The sequence below is a fragment of the Pteropus medius genome, unplaced genomic scaffold, assembly GCF_902729225.1.
Source record: "Pteropus medius unplaced genomic scaffold, Ma_sr-lr_union100, whole genome shotgun sequence".
In the NCBI taxonomy this organism is placed as follows: domain Eukaryota; kingdom Metazoa; phylum Chordata; class Mammalia; order Chiroptera; family Pteropodidae; genus Pteropus; species Pteropus medius.
Window position 1 is genome coordinate 1 of NW_024352784.1, and position 18,422 is coordinate 18,422.

Genomic DNA, 18,422 nt, shown 5'->3' on the forward strand with positions numbered 1-18,422 from the left:
CTCCTCCCCCCAATACTCTACAAACCGATCACTGTGGAGCCCCAGGGGAATCTGAGCAAACGTTACCGAAACTGTTGCTAACACTGACAGGGACTGAGACTGAGAGTAGTGAACATAATTATATATTTATCAGAAAATAAAAAGGCATTTTTAAGGCTTTAGATAAAGCAGGGATCCAAGAGGCTTAGAGGCCACCTACCAGAAACCAAAAAAAAAAAAAAAAAAAAAAAAAAGCACCTTCTTTCCAGCAGGCTAAAGAGAGACCTTTATATAATAAATCTTTCTGGAAAAACAACAGAATACCCATCAATGCCCAGGCGGAAAAACAGTCCATTAAACACAATGAACAACCAAGGTGACAAGGCATCTCGGAAAGAAAGAAAAATCTCCAGAAAATAAGCTTACAGGCACAGAAATACGTGACTTAAATGACAGAGAATTCAGGATGGTACTTCTGAAAAAACTCAATGAGATCCAAAACAACTCAAATCAACAATTTCAGCAACTGAAAAAACAACTAGATGAGCAGAGCAAGGAGACTGAAACCCTCAAAAAGAACCAAATAGAACTTCTGGAGATGAAGAACACACTGCAAGAGTTGAAAAATGAAATAGCAACTTGGGAGATAGAGTCGACCAAATGGAGGAAAGGATCAGTGATGTCGAAGACTGAAATCTAGAAATAAGAAAGAAAACGAGAGAAACCAAAGAATGAAAAATAATGAAAGAGAAATTCAAGAACTAGCTGATATCATCAGGAGAGGAAATATAAGAATAATGGGCATTGTCGAAGGTGAGGAAAAGGAGCAGAGACTAGAAAGCATTTTCAAACAAATAGTTGACAAGAGTATCCCAAATCTAAGGAATGAGCTGGAGCTTGGAATTCAAGAAGTCAACAGAACACCCAATTATCTCAATCCAAAAAGGCCTTCACTAAGACACATTGTATCAAAGTTATCAAAAATCAAGGACAAAGACAGAATTCTCAGGGCAGCCAGGGAGAAGATAACAGTAACTTATAAAGGAAAACCCATGAGATTATCCTCGGACTTCTCAGTGCAAATCTAACAGGCCAGAGAGGAATGGAATCAAATATTTAAACTATTAAGTGAAAGGAACTACCAGCCTAGAATAATGTGTCCAGCTAAACTCTCCTTTAGATATGAAGGAGAAATTAAGACTTTCCCAGACATATAAAAATTAAGAGAATTCTCGACTACAAGGCCAGCACTACAGGAAATACTGAAAGGGGTCAGCTCACCTAAAACAAAATGACAAAAACAAAAACAAAAAAAACCATAATTAGGAGTAAAGTGACATTCAGGCAAATAGAAGCAGAGGAGTGCAACCCTTACTAAGAATAGGGCATTATAAGCTTAAATAATAAGAGAATTGTTATGACAAGATAGTAATGAACGTTCAGCATGCATAGGGACAAATTGAGATAACAATGACTGAAAGGGGAGGATTCAAAGATCCAAATTCACAAAGAGGAATGGAGATAAGGCACATGCAGAGAAAATGGTTGACTGTAAATATATAACTATCCTTTACATATTCGTAATAGTAACCACACACCAAAGATTCAGAACTGAAGTATATAACATAAAACAAGAAGAACTGGAAGAAAAACCCACAAAATCCAACCAAAATAAAGAAAACAGAAACACAAGGACAAGGAAGCAATAGAAACATTGAGCTACCAGAAAGCAAAAGTTAAAATGGCTATAAAAAGACCTCATATTTCAATAACCTTAAATGTACATGGACAGAACTCACCAATAAAAAGGCACAGAGTTGCAGAATGGATCAAAAAACAAAACACAATCATATGCTGCCTCCAGGCGACATATCTCAGCTCCAGAGACAAATACAGACTCAAAATGAAAGGGTAGAAAATGATATTTCAAGCAAATGGCATTCAGAGGAAAGCGGTAGTGGTACTAATATCAGATGAAATAGACTTCAAAATAAAAAAGGTAAAAAAAGATACTGAGGGACATTTCATAATGATAAAGGGAATCAAGCACCAAGAAGACATAACACTTATTCATATCTATGCTCTCAATCAGGGAGCCCTGAAATGTGTAAAGCAATTACTAACAGAACTAAAAGGAGAAACAGACCAAAACACTATCGTAGTAGGGGACCTAAATACCACACTGTCAGATATGGAAAGATCATCCAAATAGAAAATCAATAAGGAAATAACATCCTATAACAACACATTAGACCAACTAGACATAATTGACGTTTACTGAGCCTTCCATCCCAAAACAGCTGCTTAAACATTCTTCTACAGTGCACATAGAACATTCTCAAGAATCAACCACATACTAGGACACAAAGATAGCCTCAACAAATATAAGAGGGTTGAAATCACACCAATCATATTCTCTGATCATAATGCTTTGAAACTAGAAATCAGCTGCAAAAAGAAAGCAGGAAGAACCACAAATACATGGAGATTAAACAACATGCTACTGAAGAATGACTGGGTCAGAGAAGAAAGAAAAAGAGATCAAGAGATACACAGAAATGAATGATAATGATAGTACAACATATCAAAACTTTTGGGACATGGCAAAAGTGGTCATAAGAGGAAAGTTCATATCATTACAGGCCTATCTCCAAAAACAAGAACAAGCTCACATAAACAGCCTAACGCTTCATCTTCAAAAACTAGAAAAGGAAGAACAAATGAAGCCTAAAATCAGCAGAAGAAATCATCAAAATTAGAGCTGAAATAAGTGAAATTGAAAACAAACAAATAAAAACAATAGAAAAAATAAATGCAACAAAGAGCTGGTTCTTCGAGGTTAATAAAATTGATAAACCCCTGGCTAGACTTACTAAAGAAAAAAGAGAAAGGACACAAATAAACAAAATCAGGGATGAAAGAGGGGAAATTATGACTGACATCACAGAAATACAAAGGATCGTGCAAGAATACTATGAAAAAGTCTGTAACACCAAATTTACTAACCTAGAAGAAATGGATCGGTACTTAGAAAAATACAACCTTCCTAGACTGAATCAAGAAAATCTGGAAAATCTAAATAGACTGATCAGCAGTATGGAAATTGAAACAATCATCAAAAACCTACCAAAAAGTAAAAGCCCAGGACCAGATGGCTTTACCAGTGAATTCTACCAAATACTCATAGAAGATTTAACACCTATCCTCCTCAAACTCTTCCAAAAAATCAAAGAGGAGGCAATACTTCCCAACTCATTTTATGAGGCCAATATTACTCTGGTACCAAAACCTGGTAAAGATAACACAAAAAAAGAAAAATACAGACCAATGTTTCTCATGAACACAGATGCAAAAATCAGCAACATATTACAAAGATTATACACCACAGTCGAGTGGGCTTCATCCCAGAGGTGCAGGGATGGTACAACATACGCAAATCAATTAATGTGATACACCACATAAACAAATTAAAAAATAAGAATCACATCATCATATCAATAGCTACAGAAAAAGCCTTTGACAAGATACAGCACCCATTTATGATCAAAATACTTAACAAAATCGGTATAGAAGGAAAGTACCTTAACATAATAAAGGCCATCTATGACAAACCCTCAGCCGACATTATGCTTAATGGTGAAAAACTAAAAACCTTCCCTCTAAGATCAGGAACGAGGCAAGGCTGTCCACTATCGCCACTGCTACTCAATATAACATTGGAGGTCCTAGCAAGCGCAATTAGACAAGAGAAAGATATAAAAGGCATCCACATAGGAAACGAAGAAGTCAAACTGTCACTATTTGTGAATGACATGATTCTTTCTATATAGAAAACCCTAAAGACTCCACAAGAACACTACTAGAAACAATAAGCAAATACAGTAAAGTCTCTGGATACAAAATCAATGTTCAAAATTTCATGCGTTCCTATACTTTAATAATGAAGCGTCAGAAAAAGAAGTGGAAAAAATAACTCCTTTTGTAATTGCAACAAAAGGAATAAAATACCTAGGAATAAATTTAACGAAACATGTGAAGGATCTATATAATGAAAACCACAAGACCCTATTAAAAGAAATCGAAAAGATACAAAGAAATGGAAAGATATTCTGTGTTCTTGGATTGGAAGGATCAACATAGTTAAAATGACCATATTACCTAAAGCATTATATAGATTTAATACAATCCCTATCAAAATCCTCACTGGCATTTTTTAAAGAAAAAATTATCAGATTGGTATGGAAACAAAAGATCCTGAATTGCCAAAGCTATCCCAAGAAAAAAGAACGAGGCTGGAGGCATCACTCTGCCCGACTTCAAATTATACTACAAAGAGACCGTAATCAAAATCACATGGTACTGGCAGCAAAACAGACACACAGACCAGTGGATCAGAATTGAGTGTCCAGAAGTAAACCCATGTTTACATGGGCAAATAATTTTTGACAAAAAAGCCAAAAACATACAGTGGAGAAAGGAAAGCCTATTCAATAAATGGTGCTGGGAAAACTGGAAAGCTACCTGCAAAAGACTGAAACTAGACTAGTGTCTATCACCACACACCAAAATTAACTCAAAATAGATTAAGGACCTGAATATAAGACCTGAACCAATAAAATGCATAGAAGAAAACATAGGAACTAAACTCAGGGACCTTGGACTTAAGAGGATTTTGACCTCAAAGGCAAGGGAAGTAAAAGCAAAAATAAATGAATGGGATGATATCAGACTAAAAAGCTTCTGTTCAGCAAAAGAAACCATCAACAAGGTAAAGAGACAACCATCCAAATGGGAAAATATATTTGCAAGCAATGCCTCCGATAAGGGCCCAATATCCAAAATATACAAAGAAATCATACAACTCAATAACAACAAAGAAACAAATGATCCAATCAAAAAACGGGCAGAGGACCTGAACAGACACTTCTCCCTAGAGGACATACAAATGGCCAACAAATATATGAAAAGATGCTCAACATCACTAGCTATTAGGAAAATGCTAATCAAAACCACAATGAGATACCATCTCACACCTGTTAGAATAGCTATAATCAACAAGACAAGTAATAACAAATGCTGGAGAGGATGTGGAGAAATAGGAACTCTCATACACTGCTGGTGGGACTGCAAATTGGTACAGCCACTATGGAAAACAGTATGGAAGTTCCTCAAAAAACTAAGAATTGATCTACCATATGATTCAGCAATCCCTCTATTGGGTTTTCCAAAGATTTGAAAACTCTTATCCATAAAGATATTTGCAAACTGATGTTCATAGCAGTATTTTTCACAGTGGCCAGGAAATGGAGGCAACCCAAGTGTCCTACGACAGATGATTGGCTAAAGAAGCTGTGGCACATATATACAATAGAATATTACTCAGCCATAAGAAGAGATGAAATACTATTTGCAACACACGGATGGACCTCGAGATAATCATGCTAAGCGAAATAAGCCAGACAGAAAAAGTTGAAAATCACATGATATCACTTATATGTGAGATATAAACCTAAAAGTAATAAATGAACAGGACAAATCGTGACTCATGGACATGGACTATAGACTAGTAGTTACCAGAGGTTAGGGGGTGGGGGAAGAGGGAGTAGGTAGACAGTTAAAAGGGTCAAATATACGGGGTTGGGGGAGCGTGAAGTGGGTAAAGGAGATCAAATATATGGTAGCTGAGGGAAACTGGACTTTAGGTGGTAAACACACAATGGAATATACAGATGCCAAATTATAATGTACACCTGAAAATACATAACTGTATTAACCAATGTTACTCCAATAAATTTGAGTAAAAAATAAAAAATAAAAAAGGGTGCCACCTCATAAGGGCACCCTTATGATAACTTGAGATAATACTTATGCCATATGCCTGGCACAGAGTATGTGTTCCAATAATGTTAGATGGTGGTAGTAGTAGCAACAGCAGTAAGAGCAGAAAAAGTCATGCTGACAAAAGAAATTCCAATTTTATTAACGTTATTATCATTGCTATTATATTGAAGTATAGGTATGCCTGCACCCCATTCTCAACTTTAAGCTCCTGAAGAAGACAGTCCAAGTCTTGTTCATATCCATATGCTCAGCATCTAGAATGGTATTTACCCCACTGTAGGTGATGAATAATGGCTGTTAAATACAACTGACGAGTTTACTAGATATTGGAGGTGCAAGTGGTTACAGTTGGAAGAAAAAGAAAGAAATCAAAGATGGTTCTGATTTTCAAACAAATACAGTTGACCTTAACTACAGGTCACCAATGACCTCTACTTTGCTAAATCCACTTTTTTTTATTCTCAATCATCTTACTTGCCCTACCAGTATCATTTTATCACTCTCTCCTCCCTGAAACATTTTCTTCACTTGGATTTGAGAACATTGCATTCTTGTTTTTCCTCCTATTATCACTCTGCTTTCCTGGGTCTTCCTCTTCTATTAGAACTCTCAATGCTAGCATATTCAAAGGGCTAGATCTTTGGTCTTCCTTCTGTATCTAGACTCTCTCCCTTAATGTGCCACCAGTCCCCTGGCATTAAATATCACCTATACACATTGACAACTCCTAATACACATGTATCATGCACACCTCTCCCTAAACATCAACCACCAGCCTACTTAATACCTCCACTTGAATGTCTTAAAGATATCTTAACATGCTCAAAATTGGATTTTAAATACTTCCCACTCAAAACCTGCTGACAGCCTTCCTCACCTCAGTTAAAAGGAAATCCATTGTTTCAATTCATTGTTTTGCTGTCATGGAATTATCAGTTTCCTTTTAATTGCTTACCACCAAAATCTCCATTTTTTTTTTTCCCCCAACAACATCCTTAGGCTTGAACTTCACCATAGTCTGTTTCACATAAATTCAGTTCCTCTGGGTAGAGCTTCAGGGCAACCTGTTCTTATGAATTACCTTTCCCCTGGGAAAAATCTCTGAGCCAGTGATACAGGCACTGGGTGAAGGCAGTAGCCTCTGGTCTTCTTCGCTTGCCTTTCCCAGCATGGAACCTCTGCCCTATGGGTGAACTGAGGCAAGGATAGTCGAGGTCCCAGTATTTTCAGCTTGCCATTCCTGTGTCGAATTTGCACACATATGAGTAGGGTTGGGTGGAAGAAGGGGGCCCTGACCTCTCTGAAGCACTCTCCTGCAATTCAGCCTCTGCAAATCAGAGTTGGAGAGGATGAGAAATGCTGGCTGCTTGACCCTTCAAGTAAAACACCCTATCTCTTGACTGGGAGCAGTGTGAGGGAAGAAGCTCCATCTTCTTGGCCACACCTGCTCAGAATGGAGGGAAGGAGATGTCAGGGCTCATGCCATACACTCTTTCACTGTTCTTACTGAGTTTAATAGATTGTCCTGAAGAAATGTTACTTCCTTTGCTCTATAGCCTTAGGACAATATCCAGGAACTTTAAAACTGATTCACTTTTTAAATAATTTTCACCAGTTATGCTGTTTTACTGAGGAATGGGTCCATGAAGCTGCTCACTCTATTCCAGAAGTGGGACTCTTCTAAAAAAGAACAGATTCATAGAATCTTTGAGAAACACATTTGAAGAATGTCATTTAGAGCATACTGTTTGATTTTCTGTTAGAATATTTTGTGGGTTGTCTATTGATTAACTTGCCTTACCACTTCCCTGAGCTTCCTTCTTCATTCCCACGAGCTCTCTAGTAATTCAATTCACTTTCACGTTTGCTTTATTAGCTTCCACCTGGCACAAGGAATTGACCATCTCAGTGAATAACCCCAAAGATTTTAGCTCTGCAGACCCCCTAAAACCTCTGAGTTTGCAGACAAAGCCCATCCCTCCACAGAAAGAGCTGGCACTTCCCATGCCTGGGATGATACTGCAGAAACATCTCCTCTGCAAGATAATAAGTGCCTCCCTCCGGAGTTACCTAAATACCTCTCCCAGCTGCAGGCCCAGAATTAGGGTTAAATCCCAAAAGAACTCAGCTGCTGACCTGCTGGACTTCATAAAAGTGAAAAGAGATTACCAGAACTAGTTAGTATGTATCAGCAGAAGCCAAGGGAGTACCCCTGGGATTCGATTTTGAGGGTGCTTGGTCAAGGGAGCTAGAACATAAGACTGGATATGCAAAAAATCATTGACTTAGGGAGACTTTTTCAGGATATGAAATTTAATGCTCAAGCGAGGACCTCAGGGGATTGATCAAACACTCTATAGTAGGGAGACTCGCTGAAAGTAGGAAGGCTTAAAGAAATCAAAAGTCCGCACTGAGCAGAGCAGAAATACCTGAGGTTTTTGGAAGATAATAAAAAAAAAAAATTAAAAGGTAACAGGGAGATGGGCATGCTGGAATGGATTTATTACATAGGGTCAGAAAACTCTAAAGGGGTTACATTGCATGGGAAAGCCCAAAGGACACAACATTCACCAAGGCATTAGTAATGTGCCAATGAGAGAGGCACCAACATCCCTAAGAAGTTCAGTGGTGGCTCTGAAGGTCAGGGGTGATGGTAAAAGCACTGATCCAGAGCTGGGCTCATTAACACCTATGGGGATGATGGAGATCTAAAGTAAGAGAAGTCATATGCAAGCACTTAATCACCAGAAACCAGGAAGTTGCAATTATTCTAACAAGAGGAAAAGAGTGGCAGCCAAGAGCCTCCTACCCACAGGGAATTGTAAAGATGATTGACAGAACATGAACTTGGTAAAGATTGCTACATCTAATGGATCTGAACAACAAGGCTGTGGAGAATAAAGAAAGAGCACAAAAAAAAAAAAAAGGAAATAAGGGCTGCGTTACATTCCTACACTTGTCAGAAAAGAGCAGCAGCCTTTCAAAGGCTGAAAGAATACAGGCCTTCTTGAAGTGGCCCACAGCCCTGTTGGGAACAGCGGAGAGAAGCATGAGACATAGCTACTAGATGGCAACTCATTAGTAAGTTCTAATTAGAAAACAGAAAAGTGGAAGGTGAAAAAAATAAGGATAAAACTGATAAGCAGAGCTAGAATAGATATTTCTTTTTCCACATGGTGTTCAGGATGAGAATAAGAAGGACGAGTCAAATAAGAAAGCCTAGATCTTTCAAATGAATTCCTTAGGAGGAATGAGACGGAAGTAATAGTTAACGTGAGCTGAAACAAGGAGTCCTGCCTTGGTCTCAAATGTCCAGGCTGAAATCATTCCTGGAAGAGCAGCTTTATCACCCAATGTACCTGTGGGTGCAACTGCAGATCTTCCCCCTACTTCTATCTGCCACGTTGTATCTATAAAGTTTACCCAAAGTCTTTCTTGCCTTGGCACCTAGTTATGCTAGGTCTCTGGAGTCACAATGAAACCAAAACAGATCATTTTAATATAGGGTTTACAAATACAGATGTTAGTCTCATAAGCAAATACTGCTCTTAGTAATAGTATCACAGACCCTCTCAACTACAATTTTTCCTTGCTTTTCCTCTGCGTCTCATTCTAACTATAGCTATCCTTCTTATGGCCTCCCATCTTATTTCTGAGGCCTTAGTTCAAACATCTAGATTCCTGCTGAAGCTACATGGAAGTCGCAGGCCCTTCTCTTACCACTGGATGGTGGTAAAGAACCTTATCAAGATAATTCTGATAGATTTCTCAACTTCTGCACTACTGACATTTGAGGCCAGATAATTCTTTGTCGTGGGGGGGCTGTACTGTGCATAATAGGATGTTTAGCAGCATCCCTGGTCTTTACCTATTAGATGCTAATTGCTCTGCCTGCAGTCATGATAACCAAATATTTGTCCAGACATTGCCATATGTCCCTGAGACATTTGGAGTGTCTCAGTTGAAACAACTATGCAATGAGACCCTGACCCCAAGGATTTTGTAGGAGAAAGAAAATCAGATTTTGATGGAATTTTTTAAAAGCCTTGCTGGGTTTTTTAAAATAACATATAGTCACTGAAAAAAAATTCAAAAATGTGAAAAAACATACAAAAAGAAATTTAAAACACAAAATCCTACCAGGCAGATTAACTTGCGTAAACATTTTAATGACCATCTCATCAGGAGCATGGACACATAGTTAAACATGTACAGTTTTGCAAACACGATAATGTGTGGTATACACACTCCTATAATCTCTTTTTCCACTGAAAATCTACTACGGACATCTTTTGAGATCAACAATATTGGCCTATTTTAATAATTAATTTTAATGCCTGCATAATATCACTTTATATGTAATTAATCAGAGCTTTACAGGTTGGCAACCAGGTTCCTAAATTTTCACCATTATAAGTGGCATTGCAATTAACATCTTTGAACATACATCTTTGCATAGGCTGAGACTGACACTGTTTCACACTCAACATTTCTGTGTATCTGGAATTTTGCCAGGACCTGGAACTTTACCAAGGATATTAGACAGAGAGCTTGTTCCAAAGATGTACACAGACTGATAAGGCACAAAACAAAATAAAATATAAGTGGCATGGAAATGCAAGGTAGAAATGTTAGCAAAAGATGAAGAGAATATAACTGATTGGGGGTCAAAGATGGCTTCACAGAAATGGGCCTAGAAAAAGTCAGTATAAAAGTTAGTCTCAGCTCCTTTTTCTTCACATGGCTATTTATAATAACCATTTATTTAACTGCCTATTTCCCTATTTCCTCTGCTCCTTGTATATAAGCAAAGGCCAGCTTTTCCTTCTTTATATACCCTGTATTTATCACAGGGCCTTGTACATACTGAATCTTCAGTAAAAGTTTGCTTAATGAAAACCTTCCTGCCTGGAGAGAATTATTCTTCAGAGAGAAAAGAGAAACTCGCACAGGAGCAAATGGATGATGGATACACATTTAAATTTCCTCTCAACCTCCCAAATTCAAATACAGACCAAGAAACAGGGATGGAAAAGAGAGAAGACAGAAAGGTAAATTAATAAGTACTTCTCTGATCCTTGCTTTCCTCTTGAAAAGCTTATCCAAGAAGAAATCTGAATGACCCTGCAGAAGGGCAATTTGGAATGAATCCTAAGGCTTACACTACAATTCAGATGATGTAGAGAAATATTCTACTCCCCTTGTTTTAGTCTAGAACCTGATATTCCTCCCAAATTCCATCCACTGGTTAGCAGAAGAAAAAAAATTAGTTTCAATCTACTTTAAACTTAATTCAATCTGATAATTTAAATATAATTTTAGGAATTGCTTGGTCTCTATTGGAAAAAAAATAATGCTTGATCACTCAGAGAGCCTCTCCTTTGGGGAGTGTCTCTCACAAAAGTTGGCTGGAAAGAGTGTGCTCCAGCAATCTCCTGGCATTGAAAAGGGTAGCTGCCACCTGCTGGTCTCTGGAGCACTCCTCTTTGTGCATTCTGCTGAACATTCTGCAGGATACCACTGCTGAACTGGCTAGTTAACTTGAGGTCTAGACTTTTGGCAGGGACAATGTTCCTGAGCTGCTGATACTGTACCAAGGATTCTGCTGCCAACACAACTCCTGAGTTTATTGCTACATCCTCCACTCCAAAAGTTGGCCCAGCTGTCCACACAACTTGATGACTGACTCAATTCACTCTGCTATGGTAAACCAATGGCACCCTACTAGGTTTCAATCGAGCATTCATGGCATACAAAAACTCAAGGTATCTTTGTGAAGTCCAACTCTGGGGCCTCACTCTACCTGATCATGATGTACTACATTTCTGTGACTGAGTCCTAAACTTGAAATGTGGCCAAATCCATTCTGGATACCAACGACTAATATTACTTCAGTCTTATTTCTTTCTACATTTCTTTTATAAAAAATTCTAATCTCCCTCTTGACAAATGAATGTCTCTTGTGGACTAAAGAAAATCCTTCTCATCAATTAAGGATGCCACCTTCATCCAAATCCTCATCTCCAATTTTGTTGTAGTCTGATGACTACAAAGCCTATGCTCTTTTCACTTTGCCTCCAGACCTTTTAGACTAGAAAGTTTAAGGAGGTTTGAAGAGTAGAGGGAGAGAGATTAGAAGAAAACTGTCTGATCACATCACATACTGGTCTGGAATGCTCAGAAACATCCTTATTTATTTCTAAAATCCCTTCATCATAATTAAGAATCGGACATTTTTGACCACTCATTCAATACACATTCACAGAGTACCTATTATGCACAACATATCCTGACAGGTACAATGTGTAACCCACTGTTAGTTTCCTATCGTTGCTGTAACAAACTATCACAGACTTGATGGTTTAAAACCACAGATTAATTATCTTACATTTCTGGAGGTGTAAAGTCCAAAATCAGGTCTTATGGGGCTAAACACAAATTAGTCTCAGGGCTGCATTCCTTTTGGAGGCTCTAGGAGAAAGTCTGTTTCCTTGCCTTTTCCTTCCAAAAGGGAAGATAAATAATTGTTCTAAGTAAAGGTGAATAATCAAGTGACACAGACAAAAAAAAAAGAAATCAAATTTTTCTTTTTTACAAACTTGTATTGAAAGACTTTAGAGAAGAAAAAAACAGCATAACACTAAGCTGGAGGTGAAACAGACGGAAAGGAGATGGGATGCATGAGTCAGAGTTCTTCTTTGACCTTGAAGGACCTTATAATCTCAGCAGCAGGCAGCTCATCTCACTAATAATACAAGGAAATGAAGCAGGGAGGCAAAAGAACACCACATGAAGAGTAAGCTAAGTTGGAGAGAGCTAATCATCATTTCCAGAGGAAAACATCACCATAGAGGGATATGCTGATTTCTATCCAAACTCCATGTCCCTCTAAAGCCCTGGACCACCTCAACTTTAGTTGCATATAGATAAGGAACTTATTTTCCTAAACTCAACTGCTTACAATGTTTCTTGTTTACATTTAGGATATGTTTGACTTGTTATCTTCAATAGTCTAGTGATTCTAATTGTGGAAAACTCATTTTAACTGAGCCTAATATAACCACAATTCCATCTGATACCAGAGGCAGGCTTTCTTCCAAGAACATTGGATCCAGAGAGGTTTTAACGTCCTGAGAGTAAAAAAAATATATCAAGAAAGAGCCAATCCCTATACTTCTAGACCTTCATGATTCTAGGGATAGAACCAAAAGTTGGCTTGAAGTCCAACTGACAATTGCTTCCCACCATTACCACTAAATCTCTGAATACTTGCTGAGCAACCTGTACTGGCTCCCAGAACATTGCTTAATAGAGGCTTCAGCAGAATAAAATGCAGTCATTCAGGGTAAAGGAAAAACTTCTTTCTCTATTTATAACACTTCTGATACCAAATATGTAGATTTCCAACACCAAGCAATTCTCTAGTTCTCTGCAGACACCAACTGGGTTTGCTACAATTCAATTTTTTTTCTGTTAAAGCCTACAGCACCTGGTATTCCTAGGTGGTCTCCCATCCAAGTACTAACAAGACCCAACCCTGCTTAGCTTCCAAGATCAGACAAGATCGGGCACATTCAGGGTGGCATGGCCATAGACTACAACTTAATTCTAATACTATCTGGGTTAGCACAGACCCCCACAGGTTAAGGGCTCAGTCACTTCAGCTGCTAGTTGCAAGTCCCTGGCTGTCACCTGTACTTCTAACTAACCGGCTATAAACTGGGGATTCCCGCAATCCACTGTAGTTTGATAATTTGCTAATACAGCAGGAAAGTACTTTACTATTACTGTTTTATATAAAGGATACAACTCAGGAATAGCCAAATGGAAGAGTGGCATAGGGCAAGGTATGTAGGAAAGGGTACAGAGCTTCCATCCCACTCTGGGCATGCTAAACCTCCCAGTAACACAGCGTGTTCACCAACCCAGAAACTCTCCAAACTCTATTGTTCAGGGTTTTTATGGAAGCATGACTGATTAATTCATTGGTCAATGGTGATTATGTCAATCTCCGACTTCCCCCATGGAGACGGGGTGGGAGTGGAGTGCCGCTCTGTGCCAGGACCCAGGATGTAAGACCAAATGTGCATTTTTTATTAAATCATGACATTACACTGGGGTTCTCTGCAGTAGTGTGGGCAGGTCCAACTCCTTTCAACCAGCAGAAGCTATTAAATTTTATGTATAACATTTTTCTACAGGCTGGGATCTTTCTCCTTCGGCTGCCTCCCAGAACATTGCTTAGGACCACCTTTCACACCTCTGCCAGAATAACTATAGTCACTACCGACACCTCCTCAGAGGCTCAACCTATACTCTCATCAGGGTTACTCCAAGTCTTGGCCCACCCAGAATACTTATCCATCTGAGCACCTTCCCTGGAGGTTCAGCTGGACATTCAAAGCCATTGGGTACCAAGGGTTGGGAGGCAGGAGCAGTCTGTCTCAACGTAAGCATAAGGAGGTAAATCATCTGTTAAGAATTTAAGAATAGTAATAACACTAACTAAAAGTCAATATGATTCTTATCACCTTGCACTACAATGCTAACGGTGTTAGTGATACAGTAACCCTCACAAAAATCTTTTGTCTAAGTTCTAAAAAAATTGCTAAAAATTACCACTTTTTAAAATGAATCCACTGAAAATATTTTATTCTATTACTCTACAGGGAAGTTGATTTGAAGAAGTATCAGTTACACAGTTAAATTCAGCCACATATATTACTTTTCATAGTAAATTAATAAGAATTTATGATCTTCCAAGCTCACTTCAAGTGTATTTTATGATTCTAACCTTTGTAGTAGAACCATCCTGCTTTTTAAAGCAGTAAATTTAAAATAAATGATCTTAGTGGTATAAGACTTTTCTGAATTATCTTTTTCAACCAAGGTGAAGTTTCAGATGAGGTTGATCAGACACAAAAAATATCTGCAAAGAGCCAAAATAAACATTGACCAACGTACAGTAAAATAACAAGGTTTAAATTGCTCCTTGAACACCAGCCAACAGGAATTCTGGAGAAAACCATTAACTATGCAACAATAAAATGTAAAAAAATTGACACAGAAAAAAAGAATCAAAATTTGAAGACTGCCAGAAGAGACAAGAGATGATGGAGAAATGAAAGAATGAAAGAACGTCAAAAAGAAGGGAAGGGAAGGGAAGAGGAGAGAGAGAGAGCGTGGGTGAAGAAGGAAGAAGAGGAAGGGGAGGAGGAGGAGGAAAGGAAGAAAGACAGAAAAGAAGGAAGGAAGGAAAGAAGGCAGACAGGCAGGCAATGTGATGTTGTACATTTTCACCAAGTGGACATTCCCTCTAAAGCAATGGATCAAATAACATCAGTGTCAGTGTTTTGCAGATCTTCACAAGTTTTCACCAATAGAAATTTATGATGATTTTTCAATTGTGCAAATCATTGAAAGCTTCAAGAATTGTTCCCCAAAACAAGAAACAGTATTTTAATTTCTGGAATTTATTATGAGATGTGGTTTGTATAAATCTCTGCCAACATATCTATGTTTAAGACTTTTCCTAATTATTTGTTATCTGTTGCTTCGAATAAAATATTGTTCAAAATTAAACTTACCAAGTAGTGTTCTCTGATCACCTATGAGTGAAGAGTGACAAATCCAAGTATGCTATCTATTGACTGTGAAGACAAGCATATTACTTTCCTAGTGCTACTGTGACAAAGTGCCACAAACAGGGCAGCTTAAAAGAAAAAAAATTTATTGTCTCACAGTCCCAATGTGCCGCCTGGGTCATACATTCTTTTAAGGATCTAGTGAAGAATCTGTTCCCTGCCTTTCTCTTAGCTTCCACTGTTCACCAGAAATCCTTGATGATCCTTGGCTTGCAACTGCATAGTTCCCATCTATGCTTTCTTGGTCACATGGTATTCTCCCTACGTGAATCTGTCTTCACATGGTTGTCTTCACTCTGTGTGTCTCTCCCCATTTGAGTTTTTTTAGTGAGGACACCAGTCATTTGTATTAGATGCCCACCCTACTCCAGTATGACCTCATCTTAAATAACTACATCTGCAATGACCCAATTTTCAAAAAAAGCCATATCATGAGGTATTGGAGGTGAGGTGGGGAGGGGCAGGTCTTAATATATCTTTTGGGGGCGGGGGGTAAAACACAATTCAACCTGTAACAAGGAGCAACTTTGTCAAATTCGTTAAAAATTTGCAGACCCTAAGGCTCCCAAACTGAAACTATAATGTTATTTTATGTTAACACATATATGCGTAGGCATGTTTTCTCCCTTAAAAAAATACACTGATATAATTTAAAAGTATCAATCCCTTACTTTTTCTTCGAATGATGTATTTTTAATTTAACTGGGATGATTATATGTACTTACCTCAACAAAAGAAATTTTTCACTATCTGCGTTTCTTTTTTGAACATCATTGTTATTCGTTTCATTTCACCATTACTTAATTGTATCAAAAACGACGCACTCAAGGTGTCAGGCAGGCCGACTTGCCAGCGCTCAGGACGACCTCTCCAGGCGCCTTTCCCCTCAGATACTTGCTTTTCCAGCAGACTCTGCGGCGGATCTTCCCACCGCCCTACGGGACACAAGACGACCGACGCAGCCAAGAGAACCCCAAGGACCGGCTCACCCCACACTAGGGGGCGCCTGATTCTCGGGCCAGACAGGGAGCGCTCGCGGTGCCTGAAACCCGCCCAGCTCGCCTCCTCTGGAAGAGGTCCACCCCTCTTCTCCGCCCGCCCCCAGGTTGCCAACGAGGCAGGCTCTGATGCCCATGCGCAAACACGTCCACCACGCACCTAGAGACCGCGCCTGCGTCCTCTCAAATTCTCCTCCCCGAGCAGCCTCCCATCTAGTTTCCAGTTCCGGCTTCACGGGGGCGGGGAGAAGCCAGGAACATGCGGCTGACGGTCGCTGCCGCCATCTCCCATGGCCGCGTATTCCGCCGCCTGGGCCTTGGTCCCGAGTCCCGCATCCACCTCTTGCGGAACTTGCTTACGGGACTAGTGCGACACGAACGCATCGAGGCGTCATGGGCGCGCGTGGACGAGATGAGGGGCTACGCTGAGAAGGTGACGAACGGGACGCTCTGGTCCACCGCGCGGGTCTGGCCTGAGGGGGCGGGGTCCGGCTGGACTTGGCGAATGAGTGCGACCGCCCTGGTAGGCCCTCCCCGAAGTCTGAATCCCCCAGTACACTGAAATGAGCCCACACCTCTGGCCCCCCCAATAGAAGACTGGTTAGTGCTGGGGTTTAGGGGTGGCCTGAATTAGAGAAAAGCTTTGCTAGTGGAATGAACGGGTTACAGTCCTGCATTAGAAGAGTAAGGTAGGCACTTGCTGTCTTGCTCGGTTTGGATCAGTGATGTTATGTCGCCACAGCTCATCGACTATGGGAAGCTGGGAGACACCAACGAACAAGCCATGCGCATCGCTGACTTCTGGCTCACAGTGAGTACATCCTGTCTGTCACCCAAATCTCATCCTTGGCTCCCTGAGTGGAAGGGTGTTGTTAGAGAAAGGGCGACTGGGCAGAATTAAGCCAAGGTACTCATCACTTATGGACAAATGCTGTGGACTAAATTAGAAACGTGTATCTTGGTTGAATTCGATGTGAACCTGAATCTGCACATTTGACTCTACCACATTACAAGGTGAGAGAGGCGCGCGCGCGCGTGTGCGTGCGTGCGTGTGTGTGTGTGTGTGTGTGTGTGTGTTTGGAACCTACTTTTGAGAGTGCTGGAAACTGTCTCTTCAGTGGTGCCTGACTCTGCTTTCTCCTGGATAACTCTTCCCCTCTAGGAGAAAGACTTAATCCCAAAGCTGTTTCAAGTACTGGCCCCTCGGTACCAAGGTCAGAATGGGGGCTACACGAGAATGCTGCAGATTCCAAATCGGAATAAGCAGGATCGGGCCAAGATGGCGGTGATCGAGTATAAAGGGAACTGCCTCCCACCCCTGCCCCTGCCTCGCAGAGACAGCAACCTCACACTCCTAAATCAGCTACTTCAGGGAATGCGGCAGGACCAGGAAGCAAGGATCTACAGCTCCCACACAATTTAAACACCAGGGTTTTAACTGGAGCCAAAGGGTGTGTGGCTCTCATCAGTGCCCATAATCATAGGCTTTTGGAGCTCTATTAATCGCTAAGAAGAACTGGGGCTAGAATAGCAAAATGAACAGCCTTAATGGAGCCCAGAACCTTCCTGAGGAGCCAGATAACCTTCTCTTTGCACAAAAGATAAAATAACTTGTATGAATATATGTACACTAATTTTTTTTCCTCTTGGGATTTCTGAGAATGACAACTATCCAAATGTTCAGTCTCCATGGAATAATAAATTCACAGTGTATGTTTCTGACTCTTAGATCTAGGTTTTGTTTGATTAGCACAGTTTTGTTTTCCTTAATGCCAGTTTATATGGAACATGTATCCTGTAATTCCAAACTAGCCCCCAAAGGTGACTGAGTTTTGACATCTAGCATAGAGACTGAGCCCCTGGGTTTTCTTAGAGAAAGATTACCTCCTGACAGATTAGAGAGTGAACATCTAGAATTGAACCTTCCATAGTAATATGGTACCCTAAGAACCTTCAAGAA

The 18,422-nt window shown here is 39.8% G+C and overlaps 1 protein-coding gene, 1 long non-coding RNA gene and 1 pseudogene across 2 annotated transcripts; 2 read left to right on the plus strand and 1 right to left on the minus strand.

Moving 5' to 3' along the window:
* Window positions 1-9,559: 9,559 nt before the first annotated feature.
* Window positions 9,560-15,402, plus strand: LOC120590224 (uncharacterized). Its single transcript, XR_005649654.1, has 2 exons — window positions 9,560-10,871; window positions 14,022-15,402. It is a non-coding gene; the product is annotated as an uncharacterized LOC120590224 (long non-coding RNA).
* LOC120590705 (uncharacterized) lies at window positions 13,298-13,416 on the minus strand (annotated as a pseudogene).
* Window positions 15,403-16,660: 1,258 nt separating the features above from the next.
* Window positions 16,661-18,190, plus strand: MRPL17 (mitochondrial ribosomal protein L17). The gene is made up of 3 exons (XM_039847838.1): window positions 16,661-16,895; window positions 17,205-17,273; window positions 17,625-18,190. The coding sequence occupies exons 1-3, from the start codon at window positions 16,722-16,724 to the stop codon at window positions 17,883-17,885; spliced, it is 504 nt and encodes a 167-aa protein (XP_039703772.1). The 5' UTR covers window positions 16,661-16,721; the 3' UTR covers window positions 17,886-18,190.
* Window positions 18,191-18,422: the final 232 nt, after the last annotated feature.

Coding starts and splice junctions, on each gene's coding strand:
- MRPL17 (XM_039847838.1), top strand. CDS start 16,722: ATGCGGCTGACGGTCGCTGCCGCCATCTCCCATGGCCGCGTATTCCGC. Junction 16,896..17,204: donor TGAGGGGCTACGCTGAGAAG/GTGACGAACGGG, acceptor ATGTCGCCACAG/CTCATCGACTATGGGAAGCT. Junction 17,274..17,624: donor TCGCTGACTTCTGGCTCACA/GTGAGTACATCC, acceptor CTTCCCCTCTAG/GAGAAAGACTTAATCCCAAA.